Source organism: Fringilla coelebs, assembly GCF_963513975.1.
Source record: "Fringilla coelebs genome assembly, chromosome: 7".
In the NCBI taxonomy this organism is placed as follows: Eukaryota; Metazoa; Chordata; class Aves; order Passeriformes; family Fringillidae; genus Fringilla; species Fringilla coelebs.
In genome coordinates, this window is record NC_140035.1 from 16,757,836 (window position 1) to 16,768,127 (window position 10,292).

At 39.0% G+C, this 10,292-nt stretch overlaps 1 protein-coding gene across 2 annotated transcripts in view; it reads left to right on the plus strand.

The window, feature by feature from the left end:
• PSMD14 (proteasome 26S subunit, non-ATPase 14) overlaps positions 1–6,786 on the plus strand; it is a 46,585-nt gene extending 39,799 nt beyond the window's left edge. For both annotated transcript variants that reach the window (XM_084209103.1, XM_084209104.1), the window contains exons 10-13: positions 476–550; positions 2,873–2,998; positions 4,150–4,212; positions 6,365–6,786. In XM_084209103.1, coding sequence (XP_084065229.1) covers positions 476–550; positions 2,873–2,998; positions 4,150–4,212; positions 6,365–6,463 — 363 coding nt within the window. In that variant the 3' untranslated portion in view covers positions 6,464–6,786. The remainder of the gene's footprint in view (positions 1–475; positions 551–2,872; positions 2,999–4,149; positions 4,213–6,364) is intronic.
• The last annotated feature ends 3,506 nt before the right edge of the window (positions 6,787–10,292 follow it).

Here is a 10,292-nt window from a genome sequence, read left to right on the forward strand (position 1 = left end):
CAGTTATTCCCTCTTCATGTTGTACCCTGGAGAATGAACTCAGGAATGTTGACAGTGATTATAAATAAATAGATAGCAAATAGTCTTTTGTTTGTAACAGAATATTTTAATAGGAATGATAACCAAATTTATTGAGAGAGGAAGGATTTGAGATAAATATGTTTGTGCATATGTATCAGTCAAATGTTTGAAGGCAGTTACCATTTTTTCTTATTATAGTTGCTACTGTGTGAAAAAAAAATTGTGGTTTAGAAATAGAAAACATAACAGTCAGTTAATGAACACAAAAAGAGAAATAGAACCAGGTATAGTTACTTCATATCTCTTTGTAATCTCTTTTTTTTTTCTTGGTGTTTCTTCCCTTTATTTGAGTGGTGTTTAAAGATGTTTATATTGAGATAAGCTTTCTCCTTCTGATATTTGTTCTTTTCAGTGATGGGTGATTTTAATTCAGTTTTTCCCCTAAATTTTGCAGGCACTAATCCATGGACTAAACAGGCATTACTATTCCATCACCATCAACTACAGAAAGAATGAACTAGAACAGAAGGTAATTGTTTCAGCTTTAATTCAGAGTACCACAAGCATTATACAAAATTTTGTGGCAATATTCTGATTTCAATGGCCATTACTTTCAGTAATTGTTGTAATTCTCCTGGGATAGGTGGCTTCTCTTCCAGAAAGCACTTGAATGAACAGTCATTGTTATAAAACCGTCCAAAACCACATTCCAATGACCATATGAATAGTTTGACAACATTTTTGTCCGCCTCATGGAAAGTTTTCATGCTGTTCTCTGTAGCTAAGTTTGTAAAAGTTTCAAGTTTTCATTGATGAAGCTGAAAGACATACTAGCTGCCTTCAGTTTTCACAGGCTGGAATTCCTGAAGCTAGGAGAATTTTTAACTGTGTTTTCTAAAATGGAATGTATAACCAAGAGATGTTGGGATTTTATTTGCTGTAATCCCTTTGACAGAAGGTACTTCCAGTTGGTATGATTGCAACTCCCCAAGACATCACTGAGTGTCAGGAAGTAGTGATGTCCTGCATTTACAGAAGAAACATTATGGAGTTACTGACAACAAATGTTTTTTGCTGCTTTTGCATCAAACTTCTTCAGGTTACATGCAAAAAATGTGGCTTGAGTCTCAACCAGGAAAACAAAAAGGAAGAAAAAAAGGCTTATGCATCATCTACAGAAGTTAATTCTTGAAAAGTCAGATTTTATCCTCTGTGTATGTTCTCTGATATGTCTGTGCATTTTCATGGCCTTTTTAGGGTTATAAATTAATCTCAAAGCTTATCATTAAATGGTCAGAACAGTTTCTCACAGAATTCAGACTTTCTGAGTAGCAAGTAATAACAAAAAGACCCCGTTTCAAATAGCGGAGGAATATATGTGCAAATTAAGGAGTTGGAAGAAATGTGTGAAATGCACAACCATTTTTAGTGCAGTATCAGACTTCCAAGACCTCACTGCTACTGAAAAGAGTAACAGCTCTCTCAGGAAACGTTCATGAGGCTTCCAGGGGTTATTGTTTCCAGTCAAATGCAACAATTGGCCAAATCCAGTCTTGTCTGAAGTTCCAAGTGTGTATTTCTGTCAATGGCTTTATATAAGTGAGTTATTACCTTTGCAAGTAGGAGAATAATCTTGACCAAGTTAGAGAGACTTTAATCTGTGAGGTAACAACTCTCTCACATCTTTCATGAGGCAGCTTCATACATATCTCAACCCCCCTCATGGTGGTGGTGATCTGTTATCTCCATCTGTAGTAAGAAGAGTACATGCTTCATGTATTAGATTAGGAGCTTATCACACCAAACCTTAATTTTAAAATCAAGATAGCCTAGCTAAACTGTCCATATGCAGTTTGCCTACGACTCCTTCTGTCAGCAGCTAAGATCTTGCTAACACAAATTATGACACAAACTTTCTACTCAGTTCACATGTTCCAACGCCAGGTTGTTTTGGAAGCTCTACATAGGATGAAACAGGTACTTTTATTCAGGTGATTGCAATTACAGGGATTACCAGTTCTCAGAAATGCTAGTAAATGTTCACAAATGGAAGGCAAGCTGAAACTCTCTGCTGAAAGGGTCCTCCCTATAGTCATCAAGTGTGCAGGAGGTCCACAAAATACACTTCCTTTATTCATGAAAAGAAAGAAATTGCTATTGTAGCTGTTCCTTTGCTCTTTCAAGATGACATGAAAGTGTCAAGTAAAACCTTTCAAATATATGTAATAGTGCCTGCATTTATCACCATCAAATCTCTGCACGTTTTATCCTATGTTTTTATGCTCACTTATTCTGTATGAGGCAAAGACACACAAGTCATGCTTTGGTCACTTTCAAAGTCTGTTTTATCATAACTGTCAGTTGCTTGCATACAGATCAGATAATCATTGAAGCTTGTGTAACTACTTTATGAATTTAATCCAAGCGTTGAAATATTTTTCAACTTCGTCAGAGGCCAAAAGCTTCAACTATTAAACTATATGGCAGCTAAAGTATTCCATTTTCTCTTAGCCCTGCTACAAGGCCATTGTGCATTTTTAACCTGCAGCAAAAGTAACAAATGACAGAAAACGAATCTACATATTCCTGTCAAAGTAAATGTGACCCATGTTTTCATGCCTCACTTTCATATTTAGGATTCAAGAAGTTCAATCTTTAAAAAGTATGCAAATCTATCTTTTACTCTAGTAGAGTAGTTTACTATTGTATTTCCTCTATTTAAACACTGACATTGTAAGATCTATTTTTTTTTATATTCTTCTTACAATAAATGGTTTGCCTGTCAAAGAGATCTTCATAGTATTCTGAAAGGATTTTGTGGTGAATGCTCTAAAGAGGTTTTGTCTTGCAGATGCTGCTAAATTTGCATAAGAAGAGTTGGATGGAAGGTTTGACACTTCAGGACTACAGTGAACATTGCAAACTCAATGAAACAGTAGTGAAGGAGATGTTAGAATTAGCTAAGAATTATAACAAGGTATTCATATCCCATAATGATAGTATAAGTGTAGCTGTGTTTATGAAGTGAAGAAATTAGTTACCTAATTTCAGAAGGAATTGATTGTCACAAGCTTTGTTCAGAATGACTGTAGTTCGTACTAATCAGCTGGGTGTGGTTTCTGTGGGAAGTTGCCAGATTAGCTCCTCTGGCACTGCCGCCAGAATTTTGCCCTAAACTTTTGTCAAAGTGTTTAGTTACATGCTTTGCTTTGAAATGTGAGTAATCATAGTGATTTTGTGGTTTTACTTAGTGACAAGAATATAAGATTTCTGTAGATCAAAATGAGCAGTTAGTCAAATTTTTCAATCCTTCAGTCAAGGACTGTTTGATCACTGTGGCAGAGTAAAGGTTATTAATCTGTATCAGTCTAGTAGATAGGCTGTAAGTATTTAGAATGCATTCCAGAGCCCAACTCAATGTTCTGTTTATATAATAAATTTGTTATTGGTGTTGTAAGTAAGAGGAATCACAGCTGCTTGTACTGTTTTAATACTGACACACTTAGAAATATTTCTCACAAATACCAGATCTCAACAAGCATTCAATTAGTAGTAATCATGTCAGTATTTCTTAGCAAGTGTTATTTTTTTAACTCCTTACAAGTTCTTACAACCAAAATTCAGTATTACATTCACTAGTTAAGTTAGTGGATGAACTTTATGAAGACACTGTATTTGAAGGCAACATAACAGTATCAAAATATATTCAAATAAATTACTTTAAACAGTACAAAAATTGAGATCAAATCTCCAGTAGTTGAAACCATATAGAAATGCTGGGTTAGGTTCTGTTTTTATTATTTTAACTGTTTTCAACTATCTTTAACTATTGATACTGCTCATTTAAGATTTTTGCTTACTAACGTTTTGGTAAATATGTGACAATAAAACCATTCATAAGTATTTGCCTTGATCTTTTGCACTAACACTCAGTAATTAAAACCACGTCTGCTGAAAACCTGAAGTACCTTTCCTTTTGACTTTCTGAAATGTGTTGCTGTTTGATATTTTTTTCCTTTTTCTTTTTTTTTTTTTTTTAAGGAACAGAATTGTATTTTGAGAATCTGTGGCTTGGGGGAAAAGTAAATGAAATCTGAAACACTGACCTTTTCTGTGTTTCTTTCACAGGCTGTTGAAGAAGAAGATAAGATGACACCTGAACAGCTGGCAATAAAAAATGTTGGCAAGCAGGTGAGGTGTGATGAATTAGAGTGAGGTGGAATGATATGCATCGTTCATTCTAAATACTAATTCTTTACATGTGCTGAGGTGGTTTTAGTTCTACATGCATGATATTCTCAATGCTTCAAATAATAAATTTGTTTTTGTTGGGGGTCATGCAAGGAACAGGGCCATTGACTGTAGGTAATTGGCAGAATATCTGCAAGCTGTGTTCTATATGTGTTTTTATTATATGCTGAGGAACAGTGTCCAAATTTAGTAGTTTTCCCTTTTCCATCTTCATTTGTTTTAACTTCTTCTAAGAGACATAAAGATATCCAAGTCTGTGTCAGGGAGACCCAAACTGTGGAGACACTTAAAAGATGGTGAGCATGGAAACAGGGGTGAGGGTGGTGTGTTTGTACATTATCATGTAAAGAGCCAGCTCACCCCTGTCTTCAGTTCATGAACACACTGTCAGTGCTTAGCTCTCAGGCACACTTGGCAGGTAGGCTGAGTTCCTTTGTATTGGTGTTTGAGGAAAACTGTTTAGTACCACAGCTGAAACCAAACACATCCACTCAATTAATTCCATCCCTTTGCAATGTTAGGATATAATGTCTTTTTAAAGACTCAACAAAAAACTATTCCTACATTTGATTTCAACATAAAGGTAAAGGAAATGTGCTCTTGTGAGCAAGGAGAGAGCAAAGGAAATTTGTAAGAGCTTGTGTTCAAGAAGGGCAATGAAAACAAGAAATAGCTTTTAAAATATCTAGTGTGTCCTTAAAGAACCAGTACTTATTGTATTGCTAGTAGCAGTAGAAGAATTTAAAAGATTCTGGATTGCTCTTATGTGTCAGCTTCTAGCAGCAATGTCATAACACATCTGCACTATTGTTCAGTCACTCATGTATTTCTGTAGCATTCAGAACAATGGAGTTTATGCACACCTACACATACATAAATATATACATATAAAATATGTAAGAAGGGTTGTATTTTAAGGGTTATGATGTCATCTCAAACAGAACTTGAGCCTCACTAGTTGTTACGCATACGTGAAAAAAAACTCTATTTTGATACGGTTCTTCAAAAAGAAAAGAATTCTTTTCCTGATAAAATGTTTAAGTTTCCTTTAAATTTAAAATTGGTTTAATGAAGTAATTTTCAAGTGGGGTTTTCTACGCAGCTTAGATGAAAAGCTTTGTAAAAAAGCAGCCACTCACAGTATAGGGATATTATGTTATTAGGTGTATAATTTGTTAGGAACCAAAAGAATATTAGAGAACTATCTGATCTTTGAAAAGGAGTTATTTTAAAAGGGCAGCATACACAGGTTCAGTGGCACTCTTCTGTATAAATTTAGATGGGTTCATTACATTTTGACATAATTCCATCTTTAAAGAAGTTACAATTCCCATGCATGATTGTCTTCCATATTTTAATTTCTTTACACACAAGAATTACTACAGTAACACTATAATAAAGTTTAGACATCTTTTTGAGGTATGCCTGATATTTTTGCAGTATTTGGAGATTAATTATTTCATATCAGTGGTGAAACTGAAGAACTGCATGGGTATGATTTTCAACCAGAAATAATCTTATTGTTGCATGCAGATGCCCACAAATGCCTACATCAGTTGAGTAATAGTGTGTAAAAATATGTATTTTCAGAAAACTGCTCAGGCTTAACATTCAATTCCTAAGAGCACTTGACAGGGCATTGTTCATGTTTCATGTTTCTGTGGGTATAGATACACTAATTTTCTTGCAGTCAACACAACTATTCAAAGACTGTGTTAGATGATGCCTGAATCTTCACAGGATTAGAACACACATTTGCAAAGATATGAAAACAAATTGCAATGTACCAGAACTAAGATTAAAATATTGGCCTGAGTGAGATGTATAGTAAAATTCACATGTTGTGTGTTGTCCTTAAAACTAACTCACAGCTGCCACGGTTACTCTTGATATGCTGGATAGAAATTTACCTCCTAAGCCTATCCTCAACTTAACTGTTAGTATGAATTAATAAAATTTTGTTCATGGAAATTTAGTAGCATTACTGGCCTATGTTCATTAACTCACAGACATCTTAAACAGACTTGAAGTAAATTAAATCTTTCAGAGATGTGTTTCAGTCATTCCTCTCATGGCATCCTTTGTATTTCAGGACCCTAAACGTCATTTAGAAGAGCATGTGGATGTGCTGATGACCTCAAACATTGTCCAGTGTTTAGCTGCTATGTTGGATACAGTTGTATTTAAATAACTGATTTCCTGTTGGTGATACTTCCTGTGTATATTTGTTTATTGTTTCTAATATAAAACAGAGACTGTTGAGGCTCTATTTGATTAAACGGAGACATCTGACTTCATTTGCAATGTAAGTGCAGCACTATAACACCTCTCAGTCTCTAATTGTGCATTTGCTTCAGTTTCTTTATGTCGAGGTCCTCACAGATTCCAAAGCATTCAAGAACACAAGGTGGGAAAAAAATGGAGTATGTTTTCATTTAATATTTGGGGGGGAAAATCAGTAGTACATATATATTTTGATTGTTACAACATAATAAAAATACATTTACAAATCTGTCTTAAGTTCTGGACAGTGTTTTTTGAGAAAGGACAGCAGGAATTAACAAACTACAAAAAGTGTTAGTAAACATTTGTTACCCTCCACTGTAAAACTACTGAGACACTAATTGATAGGAAAGCAAAAATTCTGTACTGGAATTTGGCTCCCATTGATTACCAGTTAGTCTCAAGGAGATTAAAACAAAAAAAATTATAGTGCTGAATTCTGAGGATGTACAAAACCAAAAATGCTGAAAATTCTCTGTCAGTTCCCTTTAAATATTATTCAAACCCTAATATCTACACAAGACAACTGACCTTAAGGAAATTAATTCAGTTGCTGATAACTGAATCACAGAACTCTCACAAGCGGTGTCATAAATAGCAGTATTCTGAGAATAAACATTAAAGTGACAGAGGCTGTTCTAGGTTGCATGAACCCATCCTCCTGTGAGAGAACATACATGAGATGTCCATATATATAAATATGTGGAAAGAGTTCCAACGAGAATACGACATTTAAAACCATTTCTTACCGACTGGAGGGGGAAACAGTTGCAGGAAGGCAGGTGGTTTGCTTGGTTTGAAGCAGGCAAAGCCAAATATCTGGGTTTGGGGAGTGACTCTGAGTTTTGGGCAGGGACAAATTGGAATTTTTCATTAGGATTCTTTTTTTCATGTTGGATGTTGCTTAGGCTGATTTGATTCTTTTGTCTAGGCAGAAGTTTTCTTTTTCTCTTTACTATTGGTTTGGGGTTTTTTTTAATGAAGAGCAACAGTAGTGGTAGGCAAAAATTTCTAAACTATCTGCATCTCTTGTTGAAGATAATTCTTTTAAAATTGACTTCTTATTTGCATACTAAGGAAATAACCTTTAAATTGTCTTTTTTTCTGGCTTATGCCCATATTTACTTCCACCTTACTATTCAAAGATTTTTCTTTTGTTTGAAATTTCTTATTGAGGCCTTTTAATTTACTATTTTAGACTAACTCTCTCTCAAAGTATATTTAGCATGCACTTCAGAGGGAAACATGCAGATTTTTGCAGCTGCCCTCCTTATGGCCTTCCCTCTGCCCCCACAGTAGGCAGTGGAATATCAGACTGGGAAAATGGAGACATACCAAACCACATTTGCCTGCGTGTAGTTAAATGGAAGTTCTTTCAGGAGATTCCCACCGCAAACCTGCGGGTGGTTGTGGAGGGCTGCATTCAGGCCTCGCCTTGCCGGCTGCGCGCGCCCGGGGTGAGATGGGGCAGGAGCGGATCGAGGAACCTGCCCCGGGGCTCGTCTGCCAGGGGGGCTCTGCATCCCTGCCGCTCTCTACTCCCACACACACGTGTAACACCACGAGGGAAGGGAGACAGAGTTTGGCAGGTCGTGGGTAACATGGCACTGCAGAACAGGAGAGGAGCTAGCGCAGTGCTGCAGTGTATACATGCGTGAGAGGCTGGTGTAAGCAGGGAGACAAACCAGTGAGTCTTACATATTCTAAATTAATTTTGACAAATGTACATCTTGCTGAGGGTAGCTGAAGGGAGTCTGTTGGAGACGCAGCTCTCCCGTAGTATAAGCTTGTGCTGTGGTACCCTGCTTTCTATTCGCTCCTCAGTTTAACTTGGAGACACTATTTTCCATTTACCAAGATGTTACATGAATAATAAAAAGGCAGGTTTTTGGGGCATCCTTCCTTATTTTTGTCCAGGGCTTTAGGAGCTACACAGAGGATTTGGAAGAATTGTGTGTACGCCGCAACCTGAAAAGCAGCAGCCCATATATGATGTTGGAGGAAGAAAGAGATTTTCAAGCAGCCACCTTCTGAGCCTCCAGCCGCAATGGAGCAGACCTTCATTAGCAGCATGACCCCTTGTCACCTGTCAGCGTGAAGGACGGGCATATTGTATTATCAAACCTCACTCCATTCTATGACGATTCTGTAACACCACCTGCCATTGCATATCCCCCCCTATTATACCAGTTTAGGAGTTGTGCACTGTAGATTTTTGGCATATATTAGCACTTCCATGTGATTGGCAGTATACCACTGAATTCATTGCAGCTCTGCATCTATGGCTGTAGCTCTGTAATTCAGGGCAGCGTTTCCGAGGGTTTATCTGCATTTTGGTCCATCTCCTCCCTGTATAAGTCCATTACCGTTTTGTTGTTGCAAACGGGGAAAGGGAAGGGTGAGCACTGGTGAAACAAGTGTTGGAAACATTAGTTAGAACTGATAATAATGAAACTGTTTTCTTAACACTGAAAGAAGGTGTGTATAGAAAGTTGCATGTGCTGAACCACTCCAGTAGAACAGTGAACTGCTTGCTTTTTGCGTCATAAATTGTCTTATTAGAATAATTTCCTTGCAGAGAGTGTGTGAATGTCGGCATCTATGAAACACCAAATAACCAAAGTAGCTCACAGTTAAGAAACAGAAAATTAAATGGCCACGGGATTTGAAAGCATTGAAATACACATTCTGTCAAGTCATCCCGGTTCTAGTCTTCTCTGGATTTGAGTTTGCAAAGTTTCAGTCTGGCTTCAGGCAGTTATGCCGTGGTTCAGTTTCTTATGAGGTGGTTCAGGCTGCATTATCTGTCAGTGAAATTTGAAGCCGGCTGCTGATGTCACCTGGGAAGAGATGCGGTCTGTAAAATACCTGAAGTCCAAACCTCTAAGGGGACAACACTAAGAAAAATGGAACAGGAGAGCTCCTGCCCAGTCAAAAAAACCCAAACCTCAAACCCACAAAAAAACCGAAAAACAAACCCCATGCTTTTAAACTCTCGGGCAGGGGCTTCCCTAGGAAGGGAAATTGAGACTGGTGCTTGGCAAAGGCGGGGTGGCGAGCGGGCCCCCTGAACTCTTCAGGCGCATCTCAGCGCCTTGGAGGGTCCCGCTCTCAATAGGCGGGGGCTCGGCCGCGCACAGCGCGGGGCCCGCGGCCGGTCCCTCCGGTCCTGGCAGCGCCCGCGGCCCCCGCCCGCCTGGCAGTGCCGCCCGAGCCCCCCGCGGCTCCCGCGGAGACCCCCCTGGGCAGAGGGTGCCGGCGGCTGCCGCAGCACCAGCAAGGTTGGGGTTTCGCAGCTCCGATCGACCCCGCGGCCGGGGCGGGCCGCGGCCCCTGGCAAGGGTGCTCCCAGAAATCTGCCCCTCCCGAGAGCTGCCCGCGGGACTGAGTCACTGAGGGAAAGCAGGCACCGAGAGGAACGAAATCCGGAGACGGATGGGGAGGTGGACGCCCTCCACGCTGTTTTGCTGATAATCTCAGGCATTACGGCTTCCAGATAAAATATTTATTTACTAAAGAACCCGTAAACATCGCGGCAAATACATTAGGGCACTTCGGCTGTGGGGCTTATGATTATTTCAGAAGTTAAAAGAGATGATACGCGGCCACTGTCAGCGGGGACGGAGGGTGTATTTTCCCCCGCGAAACAGGCACGGGTGGGAAGGGTGGGGGCGATGCGCCGGGGAATCGCTCAGAAGAGCTGGGGGAGAGGGACTGCGCCCCGCCGGGGACAAACC